At 49.3% G+C, this 14,090-nt stretch overlaps 1 protein-coding gene across 5 annotated transcripts in view; it reads left to right on the plus strand.

The window, feature by feature from the left end:
- ACOT11 (acyl-CoA thioesterase 11) overlaps window positions 1-14,090 on the plus strand; it is an 81,932-nt gene that overhangs the window by 46,566 nt on the left and 21,276 nt on the right. For all 5 annotated transcript variants that reach the window (XM_014598695.3, XM_019479264.2, XM_059727855.1 and 2 more), the window contains 2 exons: window positions 1,111-1,297; window positions 4,243-4,312. In XM_014598695.3, the coding sequence (XP_014454181.2) occupies window positions 1,111-1,297; window positions 4,243-4,312 (257 nt within the window). The remainder of the gene's footprint in view (window positions 1-1,110; window positions 1,298-4,242; window positions 4,313-14,090) is intronic.

Raw genomic sequence — 14,090 nt, forward strand, 5'->3', positions numbered from 1 at the left:
AGTGACACATTGGCCTTTCTGGCCTCCCTGTAGCACACGGCAGTTTAGTCCCACAAAGAATAAAATGCAGTAGCTTAACCCACGCTACTGGGCTTAGCATGGGTGAAGTCTGTCTCGCAGGGCGTTATCAGATCAGATTGGAGGATCTAATGGCCCTTTAAGCCTGTGAAGCTGGTTGTGGGTGCTTTCCCCTTCCAGTGGCATTTGTGGACTGGGCTCCGAGGTGGGACCACAGCTGCCCTGAAGTGCCACTTGCTCTGCCCTTGGTGAGGAGAGGAGGAAAGCCACTGGAGTCCCTTGCTGTGCAGCGTCATGAAACGACTGCTGCCATGGGGCATCGGTGCCATTTTGAATAGAGGCATTTGGTGTTTTGTTTTGTCAAAATTCCCCCTGGGAGAAATGAAACGGTGTTTCTGGGCTGCTCTTCTGACTGGTAGCGACAGCTGGGCCAGGATCAACTCTCCCCTGGGCATCGCCTATTCCCAAACTCTGAGGATGCTGGAGTTCAGACCAAGCGATGCCTTCTGACTTTGACTCATCTCTAGGAGCCCTGAGGATCTGATGTGTGGGACTCGCCGGCGCCTGTCGGCTTGGACCCTGACAGCTTTGGGGTTGAGAACGGTTCAGTGCTGGACTCGGTTCTGTGCTGGGCGCTGTCCCCTTTCCTCGCTCGCCCAGACCTGCCCCTAAGCTGCTGTGCTTAGCCCCTGAAGTGGGGCTTTGCCCCAAACAGCCAGGGCACGAGGAGGATCCAGACATGGGCATGAAGGTCTCTACAGGGGCTGGGTGGCTGCACTGTGGGCGACTCCTCTTCAGTGGGACATGGGTGTCGGATGCCCTGAGTCTCCCCAAATCCCCCCTTTCTTCCCCCGTCTACTCTAGCTCAGCAGAGAGCTGCTTTATTCCCCCGCCAGGGGAATTTTCTTCTGCCCCAAGACTTGAGCAGGGGCAGAGCAGTGTCAGGGGTGTCCCCTGCCCAGCCCTGAGAGGAGGAAAGGAGAGGCTGCCCCTGGGCAGGGATTGTGTATGTTGTGGGAGGGGGAACAGCACATCCAAGGAGTTCAGCGCCTGGTCCCTAGTGCGAGGCTCATCCCTTCACTGTCCCGCCAGGCTGCTGTGCTGCGTTGCGGCCCGGACGGAGCAGGACCCCAGCGCATCATGCAGCGTGGGACGGAGACGCGCAACCCCACGGAGGTGCAGATGAGCCAGATGGTGCTGCCCTGCCACACCAACCACTGTGGCCATCTTGGTGTTGGGCAGCTGCTCAAGTGGATCGACACCGCAGCCTGCCTGTCTGGTAAGCCGGGCCAGGGGGAGAGGGTGAGGTGGGGTGTGAACATAGGCGACATGTAGGGAGGGCATGGGGGGGGCATGTGCCCCCCCTGAGAGTGTTGGTGCCCCGGTTATGCCCTGCTGGTGGCCCCCTAGACTCAGGAGGCACCAGTCGCCCATGGGCGTGAGGCTTTGAACCATAGCACCAGGGCTGGGATCACCGTGGGCCTTGGCTGCTGCTTTCCTGGGCTTTCCAAAAGCATCTGGCAAAAATGAGTCCCCTGCATCCCAGGTTTCATGATGCACCCTAATGCCCTGGGATGGGTTGGTGCAGAGGTGAAGCAGAGGCATGCTGCGGAGGGGCTATGTGTCTGCTTCCTTATTCTGGTTTTCCTGCACCCAGGGTTGTCCTTTGCTCTGTGCAAACCAGCTCCGCTGCTGCTTAGTGGGTTGGTGCTGTGACAGCACCTCCCGTGAGGGGCCTTGTGCCTACTCAGGTGACTGCAAGGTGTGTCTGCACCCTGAGATGCTTCAGTATTGTCTGTCCAGTGCCATGGGGCAGCCCTGTGCTATCCTACCTCTTGCCATGTGGGTCCCTAAACTGCAAGATCTTTCTCTGCCATTCTCCTCCTCCTTCCTGCCTATCTAATTCAAGTCAGCTCAACCCTTTCTGCAGTGAACCCAGGGTGTGACAGAGAAGGCACCGCTGAGAAGAGACATCCTTAACGATAGTCATGAAAGGCTAGTCCTTGTTAATACTTCAATAGATAAAACTCCTATAGCAGGGAGAGCTTCACCTGCGAAGGGAATCTGCAGACAGCGCTTGCAGAAACGAGCTGTCAGATTCATCCCTGCTATTAGAAAGCTCCAGTCCATCTCCTGGCTCGTACGGAGTCTTGCCGTACAGCGTGTCTTGCAGTACATGGTATAATCCAGCTCTAAACATTGCTAAGCTCTTGCGGAGGTCTCCGCGTAGGCGTTTCTGTTCTGTGTGGTTTTGATAGCATGTGGGGTAGCAGTTCCCAGGAAGAACTGATCTCAGCTCATTCTTTGCTCCCATCACTTAAATTTTTATGGGTCCTTTGTAAGCAGCCTACTCCACAAGTGCACTCCATGTGTGAAGGAAACTGTTCCTTAATTATTTAGAGATGTTGTCTGACATGTCTCTGTTTTTGTTTCCCAACATTTTGCGCACTTTAACAAATTCTAGCGTCTCCCGGCACCTGAGAAGCAGGGAAGCAGCAATCCCTGTTTACGAAGGGAGGTGAGGCACAGGAGAAAGGAAGCAACTTGCCCGTAGTTGTAGACACAGAGGGTCAGTGGCAGCTGGGGAACTTGGATCTGTCAGCCATTTAAGCTATGCTACAAGATTGCAGGTTGCTGTCTTTGGAAGAATCTCTCCATTGTCTACAAAATGAAGCCCCCTCCCCCAAATTCCCCCTTTTATAGCAGGGTCAATGATCCTAGAAAGCAGCAGAGCCGAGAACTGGCCTTTACTACCTGAGGGGAGAGGTTTTGCATCATCATAATAAAAAGTTCTTATAAAAAGCAAAAGGTGATAGAGAAGGGACTGTGGTTGCAAGTGGCGGGGGGGGGGGGGAGGGGGGAGGGAGAGGGAGAGGCTGAGGCTATCTTAAACGATGACCTTTTCTATACCAGATTTCAAAAGTTTTCCTGAGACAGCTGTGCCCTTTCAAGTGAATACCTAGAAAATGAATAGCACCTGGGTGTAATGATCAGGCTGGGACTAGGGTGGAATAGCTAATCAAAGACAGACCAGCACTTAACAGATAGCGGCTAGTGCTAGGGCTCTAGTGTCGAGCTGTTTTTCCTGAGCTGTAGCACACCGGGCAGGGGGACACCTTAATTTGCTGCATTGACACTCTGTATTGGAGTGGAAGTCCTTGTGCTGCAGATATTGATGGTTTGGGAGGTGGGTCTATGGAAAGGATCTGTCCTATAAAGTGCTCCCCATCATGGAAAAAATTGAATAAGGCCTGCCATAGAAAACTGGTAGGATCCAAGCGAAGTCACTGCCGCCTTGTGCTTACGAGAGGTAGATGTGGTAGTTCAGGAGGTTGCTATTTGTCTACAGGGTCCGGCTGTCATAGCACAGTGTTCGCGCGGCCCTTGCAGTGGCTGTGTCAGCACTCTTCTTTCAATCCTCTTTTTCGGGCTTGGTCCGTTGTGTGCAATTTCGTTCCTAGCGAAAACCTGGCACTGGGGGGTCTGCCCATAGTCACGCTTCATCAAATGAAGCATTCAGTCTACAAAGCGCTGCTTTGATTTTTAAATAGCTTTTTGGGTGATAAGCAGCATCGTGCCACTGGCTTTCCCTTTTGTGAGATCATGCTTCGAAAAAAACGGAGCTCATAGAACTGGTATACTGGGAGATCTTCTTGCCACAAGAAACAACTGTGCAATTTCCAATATGCATAGCAAAGGCATCGCCAAAAAGGCCGTAACAGTGGTGCAGGGGGTGAATACGCATTCTAGTGACAGATGGAAGTGTAGAGAAATGAGGACACCCTTCGAGGACAGTTTTTAAATAGCTGATATAAATGGTATCGCTCTTTATCTGTACCAATGTTCATTTCTGACGGGGGAGGGAGGGGAATGTAACACCGATGTCTGCTCCTTTAATTTTGATCCTGTTCAAGTGAACTGGGTTCACATTATGTGACTGGAGAGATCAGACTGATAGTCTGTGTGCTGGGTGATGTTAGACGCACGCAGTCTTTGGCTGAGGAAAGAAGGAACAAGCATCTTCTCCGAGTAACCCGTGGTGACCCTCCGCACAGAGGGAGCTCTGTGTGCTGGACGTGGTGAGTCGATAGGATTGAGCACTAAACAGAGCCCAGTGCAGAGACCCAGGCTACTCGTGCCCAGCCAGGACCTGCCGAGACACAAGCAGCCCAGTTGTCTGGTGCATTGCTGTAGGCACTGACGCGGTTTGTTTTTCCTTTCTAGCCGAGAGACACGCTGGCTGCCCCTGCGTCACAGCTTCCGTGGACGATATCTATTTTGAGCACGCGATTAGGTAAATGCCTTACTTCCCTCTCTGGCTGTTTTGCTAGTTTAGGGGGGGGGAAATCTTTTCTTCTGCTTTGCACGCAGCAAATATTAAAGACTTGGAGTCTGGGTGCTGCAAATTCATCCCTTCTTCTCTATAGAGATGAAACCTCATCCCAGTCCAGCACACAAGAGCAAGGGAGGAGCAGGGCCACAGAGGCTTGAATCTGGACATTTGTAGAAGACCTTGTAACCCACCCAACAATTGGGGACCACATTCCTTCTGAGACCTGCCAATGGATAACTCTCTGCTGTTTATGTAATAGTGCCACTTGCTTTATTTTCCTGCTTTTCCCTCATAATCCATCTCCTCCCTCTTTTTTTATCTTTACAAGGAATCTGTTCCAGTTACTGGTCCAGAAAAATCAGTCTTATAAATGACACAGCTGTAGCATTTCTTATTTATGGGTCTCCAACCCCTTTGTGCCTCTTAACTTTACCCAGCACCTTCCCTAGGGATGGGGAGTAAGCCTAACCAGGGATTATCGCTTCAGCCGCAACTGAGATGCAGCCACCTCTGGGAAGGAATACAACAGCTGTCTTGCATACAGCAGTTTAATGTTATAGCTTACATGAAGTTGTGAAAAATGCCTTTTTTCTCAAATGCTTGTCTCCATAAGTCATATTGAATGGAAGGGTGAACTTTTGCCTTTGTAATCCTAATGGCCTGTGCCTAATTCATTCTCCAGGGGAGAGCCGGTAGCCCTCTTATGTCGTTCTGTACAGCACTGAGCATGCAACACTGGGTCTGGTTAAGAGGATAATGGTAGGAAGTCGGCACTCCTTTTTAAGGGGTTCGCTAAACCACTTCCAATGAAGTTTCTGCATATTGGGTGTGAGCAATTGGAGATGCTTCTTCCCTGTGAATGTTGGTAGCTCTGAATTTTTAGTGCTCTCTGATTTAAAGGTTGGTTTTGGAGTGAGGTGGTTAAGCCAGCTTTGGCAATCAGTAGATTCTAGGTATAGAGAAGACTTTCCATATTGGATGCTCTCTCTGTGCTTGCCAAACCCAACTCACAGTGTCCATGAGTTCACCATATAGCTTCTGTCTCTGTTGCAGGGCATGCTTCGCAGCTATTATCACCAGTGTTGTAAAAAAAGACAGCTGAATGCAGCATGTGCCTTTAGACACCCAGGTGCACAGAGCTATTAAGTACTGCAGATGGTTAGTAGTTTGTTGAGGATACTTATAAACCAGGCTCAGTGCACGCCTGCTCCTGAAGGCACCAATCATATGCAGCAGCTTTATACGTTCTGGGCAGTCCAGCCTACTAGGGAAAACCTGGTGCTAATTAATTTAATGGTAATGAATGAATTAGCTGAGAAAGGCTTGATAGACAAAGTGGTGCAGGCAGCAGAGGTGACCTGAAACTTACCTTGGTCTTGACTTAGTTGGAGGCTCAGTTTGTTCCAGCAATGAAGCTATTGTCTCTGTACTTCTGATCTCAGGCCAAGTCTCAACCAAGAATTCATAGGAGAGGTAATACTTACGTTTCCCACTGAAGTTGAACTAGAAAGTACAGCACTAGGAACTGTGCTCATCTGTTCTCATCAGCTGCTTAGGTCAATTATGTAGCTTTGAGATCTTTGGAAGAACACCCTCCACCTATGTGGGCGTCTAAAGACATCATTGAAATCTTTGGGCATCTCATTACAAGCCTGCGGTTGCTGAAACAGGTTATTCTGTGGCAAAATCTAACCAAGCAGCAATGAGCTATATCAAACCACTCCACTATACCCAAGAGATTCAGAAGGGGGTACCACTCCTGTCCTGATGAAACTTTAGACCAAAGGCTTTCCCACAGTCACTATTGAATTGCTACTATGGGCCTGTCTACACTAGGAAAGTCTCTGCTGCAGAAGTGAGGTTGGCAGAGCCCCCTGAACATGCAGGATACACCAGCACTGTGCCACCACTTCCCAGAACAGCAAAGCTGGCAAAGTAGGAGGGCTGGGGTGTTCTGTAGTGTAACTTGGGGTAGGTGAGCAGGGACCAGCCCTGGGTGCAAACGGAGTAGGTGCAACAGAGATGTGCCCCCACCCCACAAGTGTCCATGGCAGAAGCAGCTCCACAGTGTTGCTTTTGCAGCAGCTGGGTGCACGGACACCACGTTGCTGCTGTAGGAGTGACAGCCAGAGTGGGCAGGCCATGTCATGGACTGATTTTTAAATTTTTTTTTGAGTCCCCAACGCAGGTAAGACTCTTGCTCCACCTGCTCCTCTGGCACCGAGCGCAGCACCTTCCTGCCACTCTTCCCTCCCCGCTCGCATCCGGCAGGGTATGCCCAGGGCGCCAACCCACCTTGTTACGCCTCTGGACGTGTTGCTATATACAGTTGGTCCAATAAAGGAGATCCCTGCAGAAAACAAAGCCAACAGAAGCACTTTTCTATCCTCAGTGTGTGTGTGTGCACATGTGTCTGTCTCCTTTTTTTTTTTCTTTCTCTTTTCTTTTTCCCTACGCTCCTAGCTGGGAAGCTGCGTGCCAGCGCTTTGTAGCGTACACCTGGCCAGGGTTGCAGATGGAACATTAACACTTGCACACTTTTGCAGCTATGCCAGTAAGTAAAATGTAGACAAATGATGTCTAGACAGCTCAGGGAATAAGAGTGGCTATGGGGCCGTGTCCCTCCCTGGGGACAGGGCTTTCTCTCCGTCCTAGGCAGACAGAGACAAAAGTTACTCCTTTGACAGCTGGTTGGTGGCCTGCGTGAAAAGAATTGGGGAGTGCGGTTCGTTACCTAGGTTATCCTTGTTCTGGTCACAGCAGAGAAACCAAGGATTAGTGAGATGAGAAACAAAGGCCCTGCTACTCCCAGAGACACGCGCTGCCTCTGCTCAGGCTGCTAGCGCTTTAAGTAGATAAATGGGAGACATCTGTCTTGAGAGCTATCGTTTTGACACCTCTCACCGGTCCTATGCTCACATTAAGCCCTGAGCAAAAACACAAATTGAATCCGTGATTGTAACTAGCGGGATTTAAAAAAAATTGAGTTATTAAAGGCTTGTGAGAGATTTTGAAAGATGAGGGTTGGGGTTTTTTTGGAATCTTCTGCTAATCTTTTGCTAATTGTGTTAATGACCCTCTATTTATCTGATAGGCTAAAGGGATAAATGGGCGGGTGATCAAGTTAAAATAATTTCATTGAAATGACTCTGTGTTTTCTCTGTGCTGTGCAGGGTCCGACGTAATCGTTTTAAGGTCGGCTGTGTCCGTAGGTTAGGAAGGACTCTTGTCTCTTCGTTGTGTAGATGGCTAGTAAATAGGACGCAGTAGGAACATGCAGCCCTGCTGAGATACGGTAGTTTGGGGCTTGTCTACTGGGGGACGCTTGGGACAGTTAAAGATGAAGCAGGTATTGGGGTGGGGATTGTGGTCGTAAGTTAAAGTACATTCAGCTCGAGGGTGGAGGTTCTCACTAAGGAAAGAAGTGGGCTTGGATCGGTGCAATCTAGTTGTGCTTAACAGGGTGAGGACAAGTGCGTTCCTGTGGATGTTACACTGTTAGTGCAAGCACAAGCAACTTAATGTGCAGTGAAAGCTTGTGGGGATTTACTGACTACCCATTCTTACCCTGGGGTAAATGGAAGGTAACCAACCCATGATAGTTGAACCCTCAATGAAAGGGGATATGTTCCTGTGGGTTAAGCTTTCATTTACTATGGGGCAAAAAAATGCGCAGAACCTGCAAAGGCCAGCAGCTCTAGTTGTGAATGAATTTGGGGGCTCTCTCTTGTTGCCCAGAAGGATGATGCTTTGATATCTAGGGTAGCAAGTGTGGGAACATGAGATTCGCTCTTTGCCTTGACGGGGTAGATTGGAAACGAGCCCTTTCTGGAAGAGCACTTCATTTTCTGGAGGCATTTGCAGTAGCGAGGGAAGGAGATGTTCCCTCAGAGGGTCACTGAAGTTAATCCTCGCTTGTTCCTCCATTCAAACATGAGCAAGGTGGAAAAGCACAGGCTGGGACAGTGTCGCTAGGTTGCTGGGCAAATGCCTTCAATTCATGCTCTACCCATCTGTGGAAAACCTTTTGAGAGCTGTAATGACATGCTTGATGCAAACAAGGGTTGATTACAATTAAAACGTGCAACAGGAGCAAATCTGCTCGGGGGGCAACTTTTGACTGAAAACTACACTCCCTAAAAAGGCGCAACCAGTTGCCTTATTAGAAGCTTCCTTCATCCTGTTTCTTTAAGCTGGGAAGAATGAGGTGCTGCTGCTTTTGGCAGGCCAGTGGGAGACCATCAGTTCACCCACCCTATAGTTTCGGATGTGGTGGCGCGCTCTCTGACTTCATATTCCTTTCCTTAGTCTGTGTGTACGACCCCCTGAGTCAAGAGAGGTGAGCAGTTGCTTTCCAGGATGGCTGGTCACAAGTGTCACGTGTGTCTGCTGGGAGAAAGCCAGAATTCTCCTTTTGCAAAGTAATGCTCGTGTTGCTGCCAGCTTGTCTTGGCCTGGGAGCTGGAAAATCTGACTTGCTTGCTGTGAGCCTTCCTCTACTAGGAAACTTGAATTTGAGATTCCTATTTTAAAAGAGCAGGACAAGTGACATGATTCTGACTGGTCAGTCCAGACGAGGACAAGTCTTCCTCGTGTGTGGTTTCATGTCATTAGTTATGACGTAAAGGCTATGCTTTATGCATGCCGATGGAGGACAGGGCTGAGCACAACTTGTCCTCTTTGACACTTGGCCAGGATTGTGTCTTCAAACTCACTGTGAAGAAGGGTGTTTAAGCAGGATTCCCTCTAGTGAAGACAAGACCCAGTTAAATTCCCCAGTGGTGAGGGTATGTTGAAAAATTGAGAGAAAGCAGCTAGTTAAAGAGCTTAACACCTTCTTATAAAGCTCTTCTTAGCCAGAGAGGGAGGGGTGTGTGTGTGCATGCATCTTCCTATAAAACTCTTCTCAGCCAAAGAAGGGTGTGTGTGTGTGTGTGTGTGTGTGTGTGTACATGTGCATGCATGCATCTTCCTATAAAGCTCTTCTCAGCCAAAGAGGTGTGTGTGTGTGTGTGTGTGTGTGTGTGTGTGTGTGTGTGTGTGTGTGTCCATGAGTGCACCTTCCTATAAAGCTCTTTTCAGCCAAAGAGGAGAGTGTGTGTGTATGTGTGTGTGTGTCCATGCGTGCACCTTCCTATAAAGCTCTTCTCAGCCAAAGAGGGGTGTGTGTGTGTGTGTGTGCATGCATGCGTGCACCTTCCTATAAAGCTCTTCTCAGCCAAAGAGGGGGTGGGTGTGTGTGTGTGTGTGTGTGTGTGTCCATGCGTGCACCTTCCTATAAAGCTCTTTTCAGCCAAAGAGGAGAGTGTGTGTGTATGTGTGTGGTGTGTGCATGTGTGCACCTTCCTATAAAGCTCTTCTCAGCCAGAGGGGTGTGTGTGTGTCCATGCGTGCACCTTCCTATAAAGCTCTTCTCAGCCAAAGAGGGGTGTGTGTGTGTGTGTGTGTGTGCATGCATGCGTGCACCTTCCTATAAAGCTCTTCTCAGCCAAAGAGGAGTGTGTGTGTGTGTGTGTGCGCGTGTGTCTGTCCATCCATGCGTGCACCTTCCTATAAAGCTCTTCTCAGCCAAAGAGGAGTGTGTGTGTGTGTGTGTGTGTGTGTGCGCGTGTGTCTGTCCATCCATGCGTGCACCTTCCTATAAAGCTCTTCTCAGCCAAAGAGGGGTGTGTGTGTAATCCAGAACTCAGTAACACTTATGACTTGTCTGACCTACTTAAAAACTCTGGTAGACAGAAAAGCTAAAACCACCTCCAGTCTTTTCTGCTGCATTTCCACTCTGGAGCAGTAGCACAGGGGATAGGGAGGGAATGATGATGCTCTGATTTTCAGTAGCTGATTTTGATGCAAGCAGAGTCCTCCTACAGCACTTGGAACTCCTGGCAGAGAAATCCAGCCTACTGGGAATCCATGCCAAGCCAGGGGAGGAAGGACAGAGCTGTGATCTCATACACAATCACTGTATGCAATGCTGCTAGTCGCAGTGGCCTAGGCTTCTGTCTGGGAACGCTGCAGAGGAGATGCTGCCTCTGTCTGAGGGTTGAGGTCCATTCTGGTCTAACAGGCTGGGTAAGCAAGTGAAATCTGCCATGTCAGCCTCAGTGGAGAGGCTGAGGTCATCCTGCTGTGCATGGGGGTGGGAGTAAACCATTTGAAGCTCTCACACAGTGATAAAGACTGTCTAATTGTATGCGTGGTCCCTGCTTTTTGGGCATGGGGTCCACTTGACGCATGTAGGGAGCCTGTAGTTCCAGGCAAACGCTCCTTGGTTGGTGGTGGGACTTAAACCCAGAGCCATGAGCGCTAGAGCAAGGCCCCTTCCTGCCTGAGCCCAAGCAGAGGTGGTGGAGAGGAAACAATGTGTGCCAAACCCTGCAGCCAGTTCTGAGTTAGGACCCCTGATGGGTTTTTTTGCCAGCACTTGCATAGACCAGGTGTTCTCCATTCTTAGAGCAGATCCTCAGGGTGGGAACAGGAGGGGATACAATATTATGGGCTGAGTTGGAATATAGCTGTGCAGCTCCTGGCTTGTAGCACACTCTTCATGTAGTTGTGGATGAATCTACCCGAAGCAAGACACTCCTTCAAGAACCTCATCAACTTTGATCTCACTGATGCTTCAGACCTGGGGAGGCAGAATCGAGCTCTGCGGACATTTGTATTATACTGGTCCTACCTTCAGCAGGTGCTTCTGCAGGGCTGTTGGCATTATTGATCCCTGATATGCTGACGGAAGCTATCAGACCCTTCTGGGTCAATAGTCTGACCCCCTAGAAAGCTGCATCTGTCCACAGCTGCAGCTGGTTCAGCGGGCTGGAGGGCCCCCCTGCAAGCATTGCTTAAGGAGGTCCTGGGGAGAACTTGAATCTTAACTGGCCTGAGTCTTCCTAGTCTTATATTTTAACTAGGCTCCCAGGGGAGAGCTTGCTTCAAAGTCCACAGAAGCCAGAGGAGCCTTTGCATTATTTTCACTGAGCCTTGGATCAGGTCCAGAGCTGGTTGGCTTCTTTGTGTGCATTTCATTTCCCTTCCCATACACCCATGAAGGGAGAGAGACCCACGTTTTAAAAGCCAGGAAAATGTGATTGTAAAACCGCAGAGCTCAACAAAGGAAGTTGGGGGAAGGGGAGGGGGGATGGCATCAGGTGCAGGACCTGAAATGACTCTTCTTTTATCTTTTAGCAAATAACTGACTAGATTGCAAATGGACAAAACCCCTTGGTGTATGCCCCGGTGTGTAGGTGTGTAAGGGGCTTGTCTTTGGATCTGTCTCAAGAAGAGAACTACAGGAGCTATTTCATGCACCCTTAACCAGCCTGCAACTTTTACAGCAGAGGGCTATATCAGTCGATAAGAAGCAATAAGTGGAAAGATAAAGTTTTATTGGGTGTAATGGGGTTAGGTGCCTTCGGAGTCCCTGACCCTTCAGATCTGTACATGAAGCAATCAACAGCAAAAATCAGAATGCAAACTGCCTTGTGAACGTTGATTAAACACTGTACATCGAGTGAAGCATGTGGTCAACTGCATTCCTGGTTGTCGGGCAAGCTCCTCTTCCTGGCATCCTCCCACCCGCACACCCTTTGAATGTACATTCAACTCCTGCACCTGACTATAAAGGTGGCCTTTGAGCCCCTGGGACCAAAACCCTTGTCTTGTTATACTGTACAGCTCCCGCAAGGGCCTTGATCCTGGCTATAGCCTGCAGGAATGATAGTCACTCTACACAAACCCAGTTACAAAGCAAAAAGAGGTGCAGTTCCTACAAAGTGATCAAAGTAGTTCTGCATGTGTGCAACGTACTGTCATGGAGCTCTCTCTCTATGTGTATATATTTTTACCCAAACATTGCTTTTCTTTTGTATCAGACAGATGCATATAATATCTCCTTGGCAACACCATGGGAAGGACGATTTCTGGTAGGAACAACTGCAAAAGTGAAAGCAGTAGACTTAGACTTGTTGCTAGCCCTAACCTAGTGACATTGCGAATAGTCGCATTAACCTGACTGACATGAGCACTCAATACCTACCAGCTTTTACATGCACCGAGGCAGTTCTCTTAATCTTTTAATGTTTCAGTAATCCTCAGATTAACTTGGCGTTGGCATAAAAGTTGTTTTCACTGGCGTCTAAGGGAGCTGGTGTTCCTAAGGGGATGTGATTGATTGAGAGAGCTGTGCATGTAAACTGTAGGGTGAGCTGGCTGTTCACTGCTCTGGCTTGCTGAGAAAATGGATGACTGGAGATTCCTGCTCCCAGACTTAAGGACTCACTTTTGTGAGCGGCTGATAGTTTCCAGTCTCCCAAAACCAGTAGAAATGGAGGCCACTTTGTCCCTGACAGTTGGCACCCCTTGGTTGTTTCAAGTCATAGGGAGATGGCTTTGGGCCAGTGCTTCTCAACTGGGTGCTACAGCACCCTGTGTGCCACGAGACGCCCTCAGAGGTGCCATAGCGTGGGTCCCACCGCTGTGGCAACCAGAGAAAAGTGCCTCACACCCCTCTTGTAGAGCCAGACCAGAAAGGGCGATGGCAGACGCATGCTTTCTTGCCTCGTTAGGGTTCTCTGATCAGCCTGAAACAGGCAGGAGTGCCTGCTTGCCCTGGGCACTTCTGTTTGCAGGAGACACTATGTAGGGTCAGACCAGCAAGGGTTATGGCACAAGCTGGCTCTCCCACCTGCTGTACACTGATCAGAGGACCCTAATGGGGCAGGAGACCTTCCCACGTGTCCTTTCTCGCATGCAGTCCTTCCTCGCCTGGAAGGAAGGTAAGAAAAATGACTGAGAAACAAGGAAAGTGGGGTTGTAAATCCCCAAAATACAAGCAGAGGCAATCGAGGAAGGGGTTGGATCTGAACCCGGTTTGAACGCCAGATTTGAAAAACTGGACTAGATTTCAAGCCTAGTCTTGAGGGGTGGGGGATGTATGAAAATCAGTTGTTCGGGTTGTTTGCATCTCAGCTTTGGTAGCTGAAATAAGTGGAGCTGAATGAAGTAGTCTTAACTGTTGTGCACCGGGGCATGGGAAAAACTAAGGTTGTGTATTCAAACCTACCTGAGCACTTACTAGGGCATGAACTGACTGTGGCATTAACAACGTTTTCTAGCATCTTTCTTTTTATTTCCTTCCAAAATAGGGAAGGAATATTCCTGTTTTCATCAAGCAGTTGGCAAAGACTAGCCCACTTTGATCAATGATGTTGGTTAATCGCATTTATTGATTTAATAACCACTGATTTGTTAGCCTGAAAGGGTCGGTGTGCGCGTGAGTGTGCGCGCGCACGTGAGTGTGTGCATGCATAGCTGTCTGCGGATACTTAAACTAGACTGAAAACCTTGCTAGAGAAGCTATTGCATTTGTTATTGCCTTGGAGAAAGGGGCCACTTTGTCTAAAAGGACCGCTGGTTTCCAGCTTTTGTGGTCTCTTTCTCTAGCAAGGACAACTGGCATCCAAAGTATTCGAGAACAGGCCTTGTTAATAAATACACTCCTGCTGGGTAGACGGGAGAATTCCAGATGTGGAAGCTAAATTGGCTTCGTCTCGGTGAAATCTGACCTGTCTCCTCTCCCACCTTTCCTGATGCGGCCTATGCCATTCCTCCCTGGGACTCCTGTGACTGCATATTAAATGGCGGGATGTGGCTGTGTCCCCTGCACGCTTGCATTAATCACAGCAGGTACCTTTCAGGCTGTGCAGAGAAGCCAGCTGTTATGTTCCTACCCAGAGTCGCAGCC

Source organism: Alligator mississippiensis, chromosome 5 (genome assembly GCF_030867095.1).
Source record: "Alligator mississippiensis isolate rAllMis1 chromosome 5, rAllMis1, whole genome shotgun sequence".
NCBI lineage: Eukaryota > Metazoa > Chordata > Crocodylia > Alligatoridae > Alligator > Alligator mississippiensis.